Source organism: Anarhichas minor, unplaced genomic scaffold, assembly GCF_050575085.1.
Source record: "Anarhichas minor isolate MPS153535 unplaced genomic scaffold, ASM5057508v1 ptg000004l, whole genome shotgun sequence".
Classification (NCBI taxonomy): Eukaryota; Metazoa; Chordata; class Actinopteri; order Perciformes; family Anarhichadidae; genus Anarhichas; species Anarhichas minor.
The window spans coordinates 6,557,874-6,575,206 of record NW_027466450.1 but is presented as its reverse complement, the minus strand read 5'-3'; the positions used below and the strand labels follow the sequence as shown (position 1 = coordinate 6,575,206).

Sequence of the window (17,333 nt, the reverse complement as noted above, 5' to 3'; positions counted from 1 at the left end):
TCATAAACGGACATGAGGAAAGACAATCTTCAGTCACTCGGCAGGGTTTTCATCCCCAGTGACCACTGTCTCATCCCCGCTGAGCGCACGTGGGGCTACAGGCGTGCACATGGCGCTTATATATTTGTGTACGTGTAAAATATACGCGTGTGTCATATAGATTCAGAGAGAAGCTGAGACAAAGTGATGCTACCGATCCACCATCCTGCCATAAATGATCTGCACATAGATGCTGAAGAGAGGATGAGCGAGAGAGAGAGGGGGAGGGGAGGGGGAGTGTGGGGGGTAGGGGGGGGGGGGGGGGGGGGGGGCTATTAGCAATATTGGAAAACTGATCTACCTAATACATAACTATTTGAGATCACTAGTGCTGTTTATATATTCCATAAAAGTGTATTTATTATTTAAAAGCTATTTAATATGGAGTCTGACCTGCTGGTATTAAAACGTGAATTGAAATGAAACATATCGCAACACAGTTCCCTACAGCAATTACCAGGTGAGAGCAGCCTACTACCACGTACAGTGTGCAGCCACACTGACCTACATGTCTGAACAGCAATAAATGGGAGCCAAAGGCAGTGCCATTTTCAATGACACTGCACCCAGTGCAGGAATACAACGTCGTCGCTCTCCATCCGGCCATATTTGATTTCCAGCTGTTTTTTCGCAGAAGCCTCTCCGAGCCAGACAACCCCCCTAAGATATATTAAAGTGCGCTGTCTGCATTCAGAGATATAATCCAGAGACTATACCGCTCCGCTCTCTATTCTCGACCACGTGATTGTCTAAATAATTAATGCAGCACGTCCCCCTAGAAACACGGCGTCGTCATTAATCGCAAGGACTCTATCAGACTTGAAAACTGAAGAGATCCCCCAAGAAAATAATATCCGATACCCGGCGCAACCGTAGCCCCGCACTTTAGCAACACATCCTAACCGATGGATGCTTGGGTAGGTAAATATTTCAGCATTTTTTTCATGTTGCCATAGCTGGTAAATGACGATATCAAATGTCATGATATTTGATAAATTGTTGCCTTTTGATCTGTGCGCTCTGAGCAGGATTGCATGCTGTGGTTTGTCGCTGTACGCATGTCTTCTTTTTTATATCATATATTAGGAAAGGTAGAATGTTCTGGCTTGCTGGATTGATAGGGCAAATGGTAGAAACTAAAGGGCAGTGACATGTATTTATGGGTGGTCGCTCTGAATAAATGCTCTTTCGGACATAGCTCATTGTGGCCCCTCCACAGGGCCCACTGACTCTTTATTTAATGCCTTGTTCAGATTTATACCACTTTAGTGCAAAAATAAAAAAAAAGGTACTTTAGATAGTTAAGAAACAGCGGTTGAATTACAATTTGTTTGAACATGTCATGATTTATGTAGTTAAAGTTTTCATCATAAGATGAATAAAAGGTTATATTTCCTTTTTTTGCTTGAGAGGACAGAGCTGGATTTCTACAGTTTTTATTGTTAGTGGGGGGTGATTTGATTTTGATTTCTAAGAAGTCGTGGAAGTTTGGGCAGGCTGACAGTTCTGCCGCCTTGTAAATCATTCTCAGTAATTCCTGAAAGGGTTCGAGGCTGTTGGGGGGCCGCGCGAAAACTGTAAATCTTTCACTTTTATTACCCTCTGAACATATGCTGCGACGCTACCAGTCCTGCATTTCTTCTTTTTCTTCTTCTTCTTCTCAGCAAAGATAACCTACCGCTGAAACAGCCGACGCTCCCCGCGGCTCCAAATCGTCCTCTTCCAATCCATTCTAGTCTTTTCCAATATATTTATTTATTGGTTATCAAACCCTGCCATTTTTATTCTTTAAAAAAAAAAATAAATGTCTCTGTGATTGATACTGAAAACAATGCAGGAGAAGACAAGGCTCTCTCACTCTTTGTGTTTGAGCTGTGTGCGAAGGCAGAAACAACAAACAAAAGATGATAATGTGGTTTATTTGAATACAATCCAGCCCCAGCTGGAAGAAAATCCCCACATGTCGTTTATTTCATAAATCCTTTTCAAAATGCATGTCCCACATCATCGCAGCAACTGTGTGACTAAAATAGGACATCGATAGGGAGTGGAATATAAGTATAGGATAGTAATATTATTCAAAATACTTAACTGTGGTGCGTTTATGGCCCACTTTGAAAGTTTCATTGTGAAATTTATTTAAAACAAATGAAGAGAAAATCTACAAAAGGCTGGAAATACCAAAGCTGCTGTAACATTAAATACTCAGAAATTAATTATAATAACGTCCGCAAACCCACTTCCCTATATGTTGTAAACATTGCTCTGATGGCGCAGGAGAATGTTCATATCTTGATTATTAATACCTTAGCAACGGCATATAATATAATGCTTATGTTTAAATGCCGAAGTGCAGGCGAGTTGCAATTCAGGGGGAGATGAAAAGAAATAGGCAGTGGAACATTTTCACACAGTTCAGATGAGGAAATAAACGCCACCCTTTATCAAAATGGATTGGTGAGGTAAGGCTCGGTTGTAGAAGAGAACAATCACGTGAACAAATATGCTTGTATCTTAAGGCAGCGCCTTTATTTGTCATCACAAAGCTTCCGAAACACCCCCCAAAAAATCCAAATCTTAGCTCCAAATGTGTACAGGCCTATCCGTTTGTGAATTCCTGTATATTTCAATGGGTGATTGATTGCCAGGGATTTTTTTTTCTGGAATAAGGATACCTTGTTCGCTTTTTATTGGTAGTTGAATGCGAGTCCTTCCATTCTTTCGGGAATACTGTCTCCATTGGTATATGGAAATGTCTGAAAAACAGCAAGATCAGGTTTAGGACAGCATTGTCTACAGACAAAGGGTGAAGGATTTATTCTAGAGACTGCATGGAAATCAACTGAGACTGAGAGGGAAGCTGGTTTATGATGAATTGATTCGCAGGTAAGCAATCGCATGGCAGAAAGCAACCTTTAACCACGGGTTAATATAATGCAAGGAAATATATATGATTTATTCCACTCAAGGAGGTGATGCTTGTTAATGTCGCTCTCGCCGGCGACCGTGCGGATATGGAGTCCACTGCTTCTCCTCAAAGGCGGATTCGTATATTTTCTTTCTTTTTCGAGAAAGTCCGTTCAAATATTATCGACAGATTGAGCTCGAGCTGCCCAGCTGCTTTTCAGCTGATTTCACGTTTCGATGAAAACCGGCTCGGAGGGAAGAAGTAGGAGAGGAACTTTTCTTTTTGACTCTTGGATCGTAAATCACATTAATTTGTTGTCTTATCGTCACAGTGGCGTTTGCCGTGATTTATGTGGTTTCAACTATATGGCTTTGTTAACCTGCAACGTTATATTATACATGAATTCATATTGGATGTTTTGAAGGATTACCGGGCTGGATAGTGAACAAGGATTGAGGCAAATACTTAATTTTCCTACTATTTGGATACTTTTTTGGTTCACTTGTATGCGGTTAATTCTAACTCATGTGATTATTTATATATTTTTTCTTTGGTGTTGGGAATTGAAATTAGGCCCATCTCACAATATAAACGTATTAATTGTATATTTTAGTTGATTATTCTCCATATTATGCTAACAGATTTAACTGTTTTACAATGGATTAGGCTTTCATTTATGTGCACTTCATCTTTATTCTAGTAACTGTGCGTCTGTGCACAACAGCTGCTGAATTTCTACCGAAATCTACAAAAAGCAGCATTATAGCAAAACCTTCAGCTGCAACTGGTTATTTCGAATTATTTGAACAGCTTTCTCCACAAACAGCAGCGAGTAGAGACAACAATGCCACACTGCATCAAATGCAGTTATTTCTTTGCATGTAACAAACATTTCAAAACAATAACAAAACGCCTCTCACGTGGTGTTTAACTTGATATGAACAGAGTTTGAGCCGCTAACCAGAAGAAAAGACTAACTGGGATAATAACACTCCACATTGAGTCCGGCCCATTGTGTGAACCAAACTTACCGTAACAACGCGTAGGCGAAGAACACTGTTGTTTGAAAAGAGGACCATGTCTGCTACTAGTAGCCCAGTGTGCTCAAAAAGCACTTCAGGCGATTATCGACCAGCTTTAACACATATTCCACATCGAAGGAATCTTAAATCTCCACGATAATATTTGAAGTAATTATCCTCCAGCGCAAGCAGGGAAACAGACGTGGTTTCACACTCAGTCAAAAACTATTCACTGAAATTTCCTTTTTAATTTCTGATTTCTTGCCGTCGGTCGAGCATCTTCTCCTCCGTTTCAGTCACCGCTGAAAAGCTGCTTTGAATTTAGTTAAGAGTTGAGTCTACTTGTAGCCAAACTGCTAGTTGTTCATTAAACTTTGGCTTGATGCTGAGTGACCCAAAGGTCACCTGAAAAAAAAGCTTATGACTGCAAAATATTTGGGCTGGCTCTTTGTGTAAAAAGTGCACATGTAAGACTTTTTTACTCTCAAGCAGAGACTTGGAAAAAAAAAAGCGTCATATGTGGTCATTGCAGAAGCAATTCAGTCAAAATTAAACAGGCCAAAAATGTATTTATTAATTCTTCAGGAATTATTTGAATTAAAATGTGTTTTTAATTGGAGCTGTTAAAATTCAATGAATATAATTTCATGTATTTTCTGAAAGAAGGCTGGGCTTGATGATATTAATCTTCATTTTTGTATAAAATATGTCTGCATATAGCCTCGAATTTGAAGCTCATATTTGAATGTGATTAGATCTAATGTGAAGAAACATTTATTTAATTTCTCTTTCAGGTCGAGGTGGGAGCAGTGATGAATGCGTGAGGGATATAAAAGAGATTTGTGCAGATTTCGGTGAGTAACATTTCTTTAATGAAGGGAGTGGACAGCACAGTCCAACTGCTAACAAGGTGAAAGGGTGATTTGTTATTAGACTACATATTAACGCTCACAGTGTTTCACAGGAGGCTTAAATCACGAACACAGACAATGAGGGATGGCTTTAACTTCGCCTGTACGGGTAATTATTTGCGCAGGCCAGAGCCCCATTCCAACATGTCCAACGCTGCATGAACAAAAACAACTATACAGCGCACTTAATACTATTGTTTTCCACAATACATTCAAATATAAAATAGCATTAATTATGTTTACATTCTTCTCGAACATTACTCAAAAACATGCAAATTATAAAACGTAAAATCAAGGAGAATTTCACCATTTCCTCCCACGATTGCCACACGTTAACCGATGCGTAATCGCCAATATCCCCTGTCTCTTTTTAAGCAGCAAACTCTCTCCAGTCTTTCACCTCGGTGTTTGGCTGCAGACTCGCGCACAGCCAGAATGGGGGCATCGTTTATAAACCGAGCCTCTGTATGGGAGAAGTCGCCGAGTATGAAATTCTTTCCCTTGCCTTCCTCCTACGCTTAGTTTTACACTTCTGAGGGCTGCGAGTCTTGAGGACTGTTTTGCTTTTCATTCCTCTCTGAGGCCATTTACAACCATAACATTCGTGGTCATAAATTTTGCCGCGGTCCACACTGACAGGTGCAATTGTTATGCACGGCGCAGGCTGCACCTCCTCAAGCCACCAACATACAGTACAGGGCCCTTTGATATTTGTGTTTCAACTTATAGTTCATGTGCGCTGGCGTGCGTTTCTCTGTTATATTCTGAAAACAAATGTTGCTGCTTTTAAAAATATTCAGAATATTTGATACATTTTCTCAGAATGATTTTTTTCTTTTCTACAATTAAAGGTACATTTTTGCATGAATGGGTTAGAGGCAGAAAACCAACCAACCAACCAAAATATGTGGGTTAAGGCATGTGTAGAGGCTAATCAAATATCATATCTACCCCCCCTACCAACAACTCTCTCACTCACTCACTCACTCACTCACTCCCTCCCTCACTCACTCACTCACACACACACACACACACACACACACACACACACACACACACACACACACACACACACACACACATAGTTACTCACCTACAGTTTTATATTAACATTAATAACAGTGGAGGAGATTAACATGGAGCTTCTTGTGTGCGTAAACGTGTGATCCAAACGCATGTGCGCGGCCTTGGTGGGCGATATATTTCTGCTGCAGGGAACAATGCATGACGGGCTTTGTCAAGCCTTGTGATTAGTGAAAAGGGTATTGTGTGTACGTGTGTGTCAAATGCTGATTCAGCTTATTTCTGAGGGACTCCTAAAGCCCCTCAGAGGGTCCTTTTATCGCAAGTTAATCTTTAACTGTTGTTGTGCCAGAAATGAATCTGGGGCTGGGGGATGTATCACAGTTAGAGACAGTTTGTGATTTCTAATTCAATAGCTGCTGCAGCACGAGTCCTGAGCCAAGCAGAGTTATTTGTCTGCTTTATTGTGAATTTAAACCCTGAATCTTGCACAGACGTTGCAGCTATGAGTGTGGGCCTTATGCATGTGAACCCAGATGAGTCTGATATAATTCTCTTTGTAGGTCACAGACTGGAGCAACGGTGGGAAACACCTATCACGTGAATAAACAACATCCATGCCACTGGATAGAGTTGCACTGGCTTATTGTCTTTGAATCCACAAAATGCAGAAAGCAACATACTACGATAACTCTGGACTTTTTGGAGGCTACACCTTCCCCAAACCAGACTCTTACAACTACGGCCCCGCTCATCAGCCCTACGCTGCTTCAAGCATTGAGAATGACTACCATGGCTCCGTGTGTCCCACCCAGACCTCTGCTGTCCGGCCACCAACCATCAAAGACAGTGACCTGAACGGAGACTGCATGCGACAAAGCAGCAGTATAAGCAACAGCAGCAGCCAAGCTACGAGTATTGGGGAGCAGCAGGCACCACCACTGTCCGCATCCTCTCCCAGCTCCAACAGCTCTGCACCCCAGAAGAAGAAATCCCCTTCAAGCAGCGCTTCCAGTACTGCCACACCAACCCTCACAAAGCAAATATTCCCCTGGATGAAGGAGACCCGACAGAACTCAAAGCAGAAGGGCAACAACTGCACCAGTGCAGGTAGAGATCATGATGGTGCGTGTGGGGGAAGGGGTAGGGGGGTGGACTGGGCCTTGTTTATGATTGCATTGGTAGTAACATGGCTGAAAAGTGGCTAAGATGATGCTGTGGTTCCTTTACAGGTGGCGAGTTGAGTGACGAGAAGAGCCCACCAGGACCTGCCTCCAAACGGGTCAGAACTGCTTACACCAGCGCACAACTTGTGGAGCTGGAGAAGGAGTTTCACTTTAACCGTTATCTGTGTCGACCTCGGAGAGTGGAAATGGCAAATCTGTTGAATCTCACCGAGCGTCAAATAAAGATCTGGTTTCAAAACAGGAGGATGAAATACAAAAAGGACCAGAAGTCTAAAGGGCTCGCGCACTCTCCCCTGGGACACTCCCCGGATAGAAGCCCGCCGCTGAGTGGCCCAAATCACATTGGATACTCTGGCCAGCTCCAAAGCGTGAACAGCCTCAGCTATGACGCGCCCTCGCCCCCGTCCTTCGCCAAACCCCAGCAAAACATGTACGGGTTGGCCGCGTACACGGCACCCTTGGGTGGCTGCATCCCGCAACAGAAGAGGTACCCGGGCTCCGAGTATGAGCACCACGGCATGCAGAGCAACGGCAGCTTTGCCAACGCCAATTTGCAAGGCAGCCCCGTTTATGTGGGTGGGAATTTTGTTGATTCCATGCCAGCCTCTGGCCCCATGTTCAACCTCGGCCACCTTCCCCACCCCTCATCCACGAGTGTGGACTACAGCTGTGCCGCTCAGATCCCAGGAAACCACCATCATGGACCCTGTGATCCCCATCCCACATACACAGACCTCACCTCTCACCAAGCGTCTCAGGGAAGGATTCAGGAAGCGCCTAAACTCACGCATTTGTAATATGTGGTTTCTGTGTGTGTGTGTGTGTGTGTGTGTGTGTGTGTGTGTGTGTGTGTGTGTGTGTGTGTGTGTGTGTGTGAGAGTGTGTGCGCGCGCGTGCGTGCGTGTATGTGTGCCAAAATTATGTTGCGCTCTTTTTATTACCTCACTAGTCTAATAACTACACTCCAAGAGAGTCGTGTGTATTATTACAGTATTATTGATATTACTATTAATGCTATTGTGTAATTATTTTCTGAATAATGCAGCTTTGTCCATTTCTGTTGAATATTTGGGGATGCGTAGAGGCAGAATAGCCTGGTTGTCAGTTGTTCCTTCTCTTTGTTTATTTCTCAAGTGCAATGCGCAAATTTTGACTGAATATTTCATGCCGTTACTTGAAGGTAAGTCTTGTATCACGAAAGTAGACGCTCATCTTTAGAGGGAAGGACTTTTGTAGGGAAATTTTCGTTTGTTTTGTAGGATCTCATTCTCCTCACGGGCATCCTATTTATTTATTTTGTATTATTTTGCATAATCTTTCGTATTAGCATATAGCCTATTTATTATTTAATTACTTTTTGTATTGCACATTATTTATCGTTTATATGCGAGTATTTATAAGTGTGGAGTTTTTTGTAAGATTGGACAGATCAGTGCACTTGGAAGTGTTGGCAAAACAGGGTTTGAAAAAAATGCTATGACTCGCAGTGTATTGTTGAAAGAAGAGCATTTCTAATTGTAAATCTGGGATGAATGGGACATTTGATAGTGTATAAACTCCACTATATGTCCATGGTTAATCTCGTGTCAAACCTAAAGCAAAACGTAGACTATCGAAGTATGAAATATTATACACACCAGCATGTCATTTTGTGTCGTCCATTACTATTTTTTATCTGTCTTCCATTGTTATTCCATTCAGTTGGATATCCATAAATTTATGAAACCCTAATGATATTGAAATGTTATATTTTATTGTGTTTAACATTTTGTAAATAAAGTGCTCAAACTTGTATTTTTTATTGCATTTTTTTAAACACCCTGCAGCACTGGTCGCCTACTGTATCAAATTATTTGAATTCCTCCCAGTGAAACTGTCAGGTAAGAGTACCGAGGAGGCTTATTGACTCCATAACTTTACTGTACAGTCCAAATCAATAATTAGACACCAGGATATCTAAAACTCATCAGACGGCTCTATGCTTCCAATGCAAAGTGTATTTCAGCAGGATAAAGGGCTCTGGAGATTATTGATGTTTCGTTGGTATGATGGAAGTGAGTCTATGGGCTTATTGCATTTCTCACATGTCACTTATCATTTTTCAGACTCGGCCACATGATTATCTGCTAGGACAAGAGAATAAGCTCCATTTTCCTATAGACCAAAGTCTAATCACTGGCTGTCTAATTGATTGGTACACATCTTCACAATAATGTTTCATAAATTGGCGGATTGGAAGTAAAGAAATATGCCCGTGTATTGATGGGTAAGGCAGAGCAGATTGGTGACAATAAAAGCAAAAGAACAAAAAAAAACATACACTTTGACATTGGAAATGATGCAACGATGGATATACGTGTATTTGTACGTGCCTGTGTGGGAGAGAGAGAGAGGGAGAGAGGGGGGAGAGAGAGCAGTTCATCCTTTATTGCTCCTGGAGAGCCATTTCAAAGCTCATTAATCAAAAACTCGTCGCTTTCAGACTCCTTGCTGATCCCTCCTCCTCCTGAACAAAGCATTTGCATTCCAAATCCAAGTAACACATTTCAAACCGAGAAGCCCCAATCGTTAATGGTGGGGGAGAGTTTTCTAAAAACCTAGTGTGTTCACAGTCTCTGAGATATCTCCGATTTAAAAGCGCATCAAGGTAAATGAAATCATCAGTGACTTAACATCTGTGCAGGTCCCACAGTCCAAACAGTTGTATCTGAATGTGACTCAGCACGCAGCTATCATCCTAAAGCCTTTAACAACATGACTTTTAGGTTGGTTTCATCTCATTTCATAATGAATTTATTCCTGGATTTTGTCTCTGAGCTGCAACAATAGGCTACAAATCACCTCGGTATTCAGTGGATGGCGGCCATTTTGACCCTGGGTGAGCTCTTTCTTCTTTCAGCTCCCCCACTGCAGTTTTCTACACCGCTAGTCAATTATTAAGACCCTAATAGTTTTAATGTAATAGCATTTTAGAAAATTGAACGAAATAGTCCCCCCCCCCCCCCCCCCCCCCCCAACAGGCTGAATATTAGGCTGATAAAAAATACTTTTATGTGATCTGCATTATTTCGAATTAACTGGTTCAAATGAAAAAGCTTTGCATTTAAAATATTCATTACTATTTATTTATCTTTCTGGTGTGAGAAGAGTCAAATGCACAATATTATTATAAAAAATAATTCAATTTCAATTTTAAACTCTTAAACCTGGTGACAAAAAATATAGGCCACCAGAGGCAATCAAACAAGGAAATAATATACATAATACAAGTCGAAATATCACTGCTGTAGCACCAAATGGGGCAATTGGAGTATCAGATGTTATGCTCTCCACCCCCATGACATACATGGGTGTATCTGGGATCAACTGGCATGCAAAAGGAAGTTTCACCCCATTTGGAAAGAGCATAGTTCCTTTGATTAGAGCTGCACTGCAAATAAAAACCACTGCTTTATAAAGTGGGGGTCTGGTTAGAAAACTTTATGAAACGTTACTTTACACCTTATTTTTGTTGTCTAAATCTTGGTATGTAAACAGAATACGATTTGACAGTTCAATTGCAGTCAACATGCACTTGTTTGAGGTTATGCTTAAATGTCGACTTGCAATTGAACAATTGAATCACAACCATAAATAAGTAAAAGAAGAGACGCTTTGTTGGAGCGGCCAGTGCAGATGGGACCTCGTTTTGTGTTCCTGATTGGATAAAAGCAGAGCAGACCACGCCTGCTCAGTGGAGGGTAATATTTACATATGGGGAAGTAGCCCTACTGTAGGCTAAGTATTAATGAGAACAAGAGGTGTTAACAGCCATTGGCTCATCTGTACACAGGACATCCTAACTGGGGGCAGTTATCTGATTAAAACACTTTGATACTTTTCATAATGTTAAATATTATGGACAGAGAACTTGCAGTGCAGCCAGCCTTTTATTCAAAGTGTTGGAAGTAGAATAAAAAGGTGTAGTCCCAGCTGCTTCTTATTCATTTATAGGGTGCAGGAAGAAATATCGTTTCTCACGACACCGACACAAGACAATTCTTTAATCAGACGTCGAGAAAAGTTGGTATGCACAGTAGCTACATATCGCGATGGTTCCTCTGTGCAAGCCAGTAGCATTCATCTCCATCCCCAAGAGGGGTTTTATTTTTCTACACGCGCTGGCGCGAGAGACAGGAGGCAGCAGGAGTTGAGAAAACGTCGCAGAAGAAAGTAAGATGAGCAAGAAAGTGTCTCGTTCTTGAACTTTTATGAAGCGCGTCCTGTCGAACGAAGTTGCTGTGGATTATCAAGGATCAAGGCTGAAAACCACAACAAAGCAGTTTACGGAAGTGAACAGAGAAAGGATTTCCATCTCAACAAAATCTGACGAAGACTATGAGGACTGGTCCGTTTGTGACCCAAAGAGTGGAGAGGAGCAGAGGACGTGAAAGAAAAGGGGGGCTGAAGGTCTTTGGTTTTTATCACAGCACTCCTCAACTCATTTATTTCCTGTTTCAAGGCTATGGTTTGTGTTTACGCGGTGAAATGTGCTGCTCTCTCAAACTGTGACGAAAAGCTCGAACTGTGTTGATTTGTGGAATCTTACTGAAAGTGTAGGATTTATTATTGTTGTTGACTTTAATTTTGTCCAATCAGATCAGCTAATACACAATTCATAGATTAAACTCCTTATATTGCAGGATCCAGTTTCAGGGAGATTTGCTTTAAAATATTTTGCCACCTTTGTATGATGATGGGAAAGTTACGAGACATAGCTTTAGACCTGTGCACGTTTATTTATTCACTTGTTTATTTATTTACATAGTTGTATGTCTCTTCCAGTCTGAACAATTTGAATGTAAACTCATTGTGTGTGTTTCATTTTATTTCCACACGTTTCTAAGGATAATCAGATGTTATTATTATTCATAGAGGGCCTAATGTTGTTATATTATTTGTTGTAAAAGTTGCTAAATGAAATTGCCAGTGACCCCATTTAATGTATATTAATGAAAGAAAATGTATTGATATCTAAAATACACATTTTTTTCCTCCAATAAAGAAATTAATTTTGCCTTGAAATTGTTTGTTATTTCAGCTGATGCTCATTCACTCACCTTATAGATTCATACAAATTACACGAGAGCAAAACATATTTTAGTTTTATTATGTAAAGAAGGTGCCATCTTTTTGCAGTCCACACACCTACAAAGTGCACATTTTATACAAGGTTTATATAAACAGTTTGATACACAATGTCTGTGTCAGTCCATTAAACTGAGAGACAGGATTTAATGTTTCTCTTTGTTTGTGTTGATGTCCAGTACATCTTTGGTATCAGATGCGAGGAGGAAGGACAACTGATTTTGATCACAAACCCTGACCATCTGCACTGACAGAGGATGTGAATGTTAGAGGACACCATTGTCAGAAGTCCTTCATGTCCTCTGGCCTCTGCTGTCGTTAGGAATTCACCACACAGTGTAGGTGAATGAGCAAAGGAGGCACACACTCTGTTCATGGTGGAGGCATCTGTGCTGTTTGCCAACTCATAAAGCCTACACTGCATTTTCCTTCTGAAAGGGAACAGACTATACAAATACTGCAGCGCTACATCTCATCCATGTGAATACTCAGTATTTGTGTCTTGGTTGCAGGGGGCTACATCTGTCCTTCTGTAGTGTATTATTAAAGAGGGCATATTGCATGGAAAAAGTCAGTCCTTCCACACGGAGAGCAAAGTAAAAGCATCCCTAATGGCAGAATAAATGATGTGCTAATGGTGAAGAGCCTTAAATAAGACTGCAGCCCTGGACTCCATGCGCTGAGGAACAAATGACTGATGTAACTGATGATCTACATCTCGAACACCTTTAAAATGAATCTTTACCCTGACAGCTCCCACTCTCCTGTAACCGGCCTCTGCGGCTGCTGAAATTAATTTCCAGTAAACTGTAGGTGGTCCTTTTGTTTTGGAGGCTCAGTATGCCAAAACAGCAGGGTTATGGGTTAGTGCATGCAAAACATTAACAGGAACCACAAAGAATGATGAGAATTGATAGAAACTGAAAATCAGAATCATATATTTCAACACATTGAGTTTTGAGTTGAACACGTGGGCTTGCTGATTCATAAAACTGCAACCAAACTGCGAAGAACAACTGTAGCTGAGGAGCCTCCCTACATTGATCACATATGTTGTCACAGAAACTGATGTGCGTGGATTTATCGCAGCTCTTATGTGTTAGTGATATTGATATAATTGTAACTATAATAAATGACTCGCTCCCCGGGGTATGATTTAGAGGGCTTGGCCAAAAGGCTCTTCTCCTCCTTCCTCGTGTGAAAGATAGCTCACTGATGTGAGGAAACCTGAAGTAAGTCATACATTACCCAAGCCTTGACTACAATGCTCTGGTAGTCTATATCAAAAAGTATTAGTGCCTCTACCCTCTTCTGATGCTCTTATGGATTTCTTTCAGGGCATTTTCTGTATGAAATTATGAGTGAATAAATTGCATCTTCATTTATCTTCGAAAAAACCCTTCTGTGCTGACTGCGACACTCAGCTCTCAGCGCTTTACATAATTATATTAGTCTTCTGCTACACCACGAAATTGATTGCCCAGGAAAATGAACCTGGCTTTGCTATAAATTACACCTATGGATCATAAGAAATGTGTTATTTTGTTTAAAATAGTACCTAATATAATTAGAGCTCTAATTTATGGCAAGCTACAAGTGTGCCTATTACAGTAACAGGGTTTGGAATTTAATCTGTCTGCTGGATAAAGAATGATCCTGTATGGTTTTCATTTGTAATCGTGGACACATTATTTCAGTAAAATAGTCTGTGACTTTTAGATATGAGAGATGGATTGTTGAATGAATAAGTATATTCATAAGTTTCAGTATTAAAGTTAACAATTCATTCATGGAGGGAAGATTCAGCATCAGTCCCACAGTCTGTCCTGTGTAACTTTTCCTTCACGGTGGACATAACTGGATCTTGCTTCATCGGAGGTCTGACCTCTGCTGAGGAAGGTGGATCTCTATCAGTCTGACACACTGGATCTTTACAGGATGGTTTACTGCGGACAGCAGAAATAATTTTGTATTAAATGAAAATTCACGACAGAGAAATTATATCTGAAATATTAAGAATGGCTTGGAGCATGTGTCATGTACATCAATTGACATGCACATCTGAAGGATGAGGCAATGTTATTTTTTTCTTTTCTTCTCTTCTTTTTAACAAATCCCATAATAAAACAAAAACAAACAACCAACATTGTGTTAGTATGTCTCTCAAACATGGATGACTTTCACTGTATGTGGCAATAAGCCCAAAGTGCCTTTTTTTCCCGACTGAAGATGTAAATCTTTAAATAACTATTACAAATATATACTTTCATTTTCATAAAAGGCTAAATCATTTCCTAGAACAGCTGGTCACTGTGTTTTAACAAATGTTATATAAAACAGGAGTGAACTGCGTATTTGTTTGGGACTATTTTCAGCGGCGGATTAATCCACATTTGCTCAATCAAGTATTACAGCAGCAGCACAGTGTATGTGAGACTGATTTAAAATAAACTACAGTGCCCATGGTCAGGATAATGAAGCAATCACGTCACCCAGTGCAATAGTGTGCAACACTGATGTTTGTTTTTTATAGTTTAGGGACATAAACAGAGGAATAAGATATATCACGCAAAAACGTAACAACTCATTGGTAGGTTAAATTAGTTGTTGTTTTTGGTCTTTTCATGGGATTTGTTGACAATAATAAATATACAGAATATCACTAGACATATCATTTAACTGTTGGAACAAAAAGGAGCAATTTGGCTTTGAGCACACAAATTTCAAAGTTTCTATATGTGACGCACTATTCTTATTAAAAGGCAACCTTGTACCACAACTCATGTTTGACTTGAACTCTTTCAGCAAGCTGACTGTGACATTTAGATCAAATCTGGCATCTATTGCATAGATTTACAAGATACAAATGTGTTGCAAACTTTAAGTGAGAATCCACAATGCCTTACTGTTGATGATTTTCTATTGCAAGTGCACCTTATCAAGTCTCCTATTCACCCAGGCTGATATGACTTAATATATGACACTAATTTCTTGCTTTGATGAGATGCCGTGTTTCATTACCTAAAAAATAATAAGAAAAGTGTTAAATCCCTGTGTGCTATACTGCAAAATGTGTATTTTGCATTCTGAAACTACCCTAATGCAAAGACACATTTCCTACTTCTATTGTTCTCCTTACCTACAGCCCTCTGCATCACAATCTACAGCACAGTGGCAGCATGCAGGGTTAAGTAATTCTGCACCATTGAGAAAGACATTTGATTTCATTTGTAGCGTGTCTTTCAGCGGGCGGAGGTGAGCCCACCTTTGGCTCCGGGAGGAGTGAAGCGGCACACATATCTAGTGCTGGGAGACACAAAATTGACAATGCATTTATCTTTGAATAATGTAAATGTCCTGAGAATACGGTGGCAGTGGTCCTGGCGTGTCCACGGAGGGCGCAGGGCTGTCAGACACTGAGCTCTCTGGCCCTGCTGCAGCATAATGTGGCCTCCGGCTCCCCTGGAGCATCCCGCTGCTCGGCTCTGCTCTGCCTCGGGCCCACATTCCTGCTCTGGCACACTGCACTAGCTCCCCTCTTAATTTACACTCTGGTAGAAGAGGGAGTTAATGCAGAAAAGCCTGCCAAGAAGAATCTTATCTGCTCTTCCCCTTTAAAGGTGAGGTAGGTTAGAGCACAACATATTGAACAGAGGTGTGCAAGGTGATGGTGTATTTCCAGAACAGCCAGTCTGCTCATTTAAAGATATTAATATTTCTTTATCTAAACGCCTTAAGCATACAGTTGAATCTGAGGGATGAGATTCTACACATTTCTAGTTGTTGAATAGCTTCTATTATTTTAAGTAGTTGGCTTAACTTCAGTGGTTCCATGAATACTATGAGTTATGTGTCCAAGCAATGTGCAGCTTGGTGACTAAAACATGTATTGTTTAAAATGGATGGCTCCTGGCAGTCTGACAGTGCTGTTCAGTGAGGCAAAGTGCCAGTAAATTGTTTGTCTTCTGCAGTGCTGCCCTATAATTCTTCTGGGAACCAATGGCATTGTGTTTGCCAAAGAGAATAATGATAGATGGGATAAAATCAAACTAGAGGATTTTTGGGATGCACTCTGACCACTCGCAAAATCCGAATACATTTGTGTCCCCAGGAACGAGAACCGCAATTGTCTGTGCTAGTGTCTCTCCTGCCTCTTGTCTCAGATAGAATAACTGATTTTATATAGAGCATTCTGCAAGCAATTATTAATATCGTCCCATTTCTTATACAACCGTTCCAATGTAATTTGTTTAATGTCTGCATTGAAAACCTAAACATTCATGCACTGAGTATGTGTGTCAGCTCTTATATGTTGGATGCAATGATGCATTTTACGCTGTATAAAGTGCTGGCGCGCAATGTCTCCAGTTCTGAGGCGTAAATGTAAATGTGCAATCTGCCTGTTCAAGTGTCCTGTTGGCCCAACGACAGGAGCAGGTCCCCATCTGTTCTCTCTCAGGAGCGCCCAGACAATACATTTCCCCCGCCAGACCTTCCCATTTGCTGGAGCAGAGGTTTCCCAGCCATTTCTAAGGTTAGACGCAGGGTAAGCGCTTCCACCCTGTGCTCACAGTTCTCTGATCGGAACTACTTGGTCCTTTTTTTTTGCCGATAGAGTTGGGCTAATTTTTTGTTGCTGAGTAATATTTAAATGTGCTGCCCTTGGCTTCCAGGCCGTTTTGTTGCTGTTGCTGCAGTTCCGCAGGATGCGAGCAGCGAAAGAGGAGCGTGGCTGTCAGTGGAGTGTGATTTGTTGCAAGCCCAGCCTTGCCAACTGTGAGGCACTGAGGTGTGACCACAGAGATGCCTAACATCTCCAGTTGCCTCGGGGCCAGCCAGTCAATTACACAATAGTGTCTACCCTGAGCAATGGCATGTGCTCAATAATGGACCAAAGGCAAAGAGAAAACACATTTCAGAACAGTTTGCACCAATGGCCATGCCATTACTGGAGTATTCTTGGTCAGATATCATCATTATGTCATATAACGCTTTGGTCAGTTGTGAAAACGCGTGAATGCGTCTGTCTTTTTTTTTTTAAGCCGTAGTTGCATGTATCTTCAACAGCCTTTCTCAAAAGAGGAACATTTTGGTTACTTTGTAGACTTCAACTGTT

The 17,333-nt window shown here is 41.0% G+C and overlaps 1 protein-coding gene across 4 annotated transcripts; it reads left to right on the top strand.

Annotated features, from left to right (window-relative positions):
* Positions 1 to 6,568: 6,568 nt before the first annotated feature.
* On the top strand, positions 6,569 to 7,887 carry hoxd3a (homeobox D3a). 4 transcript variants are annotated; one of them, XM_076103539.1, is made up of 2 exons: positions 6,569 to 7,001; positions 7,136 to 7,887. In XM_076103539.1, exons 1-2 carry the CDS (start codon positions 6,569 to 6,571, stop codon positions 7,885 to 7,887), a joined length of 1,185 nt encoding a protein of 394 aa, XP_075959654.1. The 4 variants fall into 4 exon arrangements, with proteins under 4 accessions (XP_075959654.1, XP_075959645.1, XP_075959637.1 ...); XM_076103530.1 differs by having other exon boundaries at positions 6,569 to 7,007; XM_076103522.1 differs by having other exon boundaries at positions 6,569 to 7,013.
* Positions 7,888 to 17,333: the final 9,446 nt, after the last annotated feature.

Excerpts from the sequence above, each read along its gene's own strand:
- hoxd3a (XM_076103514.1), top strand. The coding sequence starts at position 6,569 with ATGCAGAAAGCAACATACTACGATAACTCTGGACTTTTTGGAGGCTAC. Across the intron at positions 7,029-7,135 it reads TGCAGGTAGAGATCATGATG|GTGGCGAGTTGAGTGACGAG; the intron begins GTGCGTGTGGGG and ends GTTCCTTTACAG.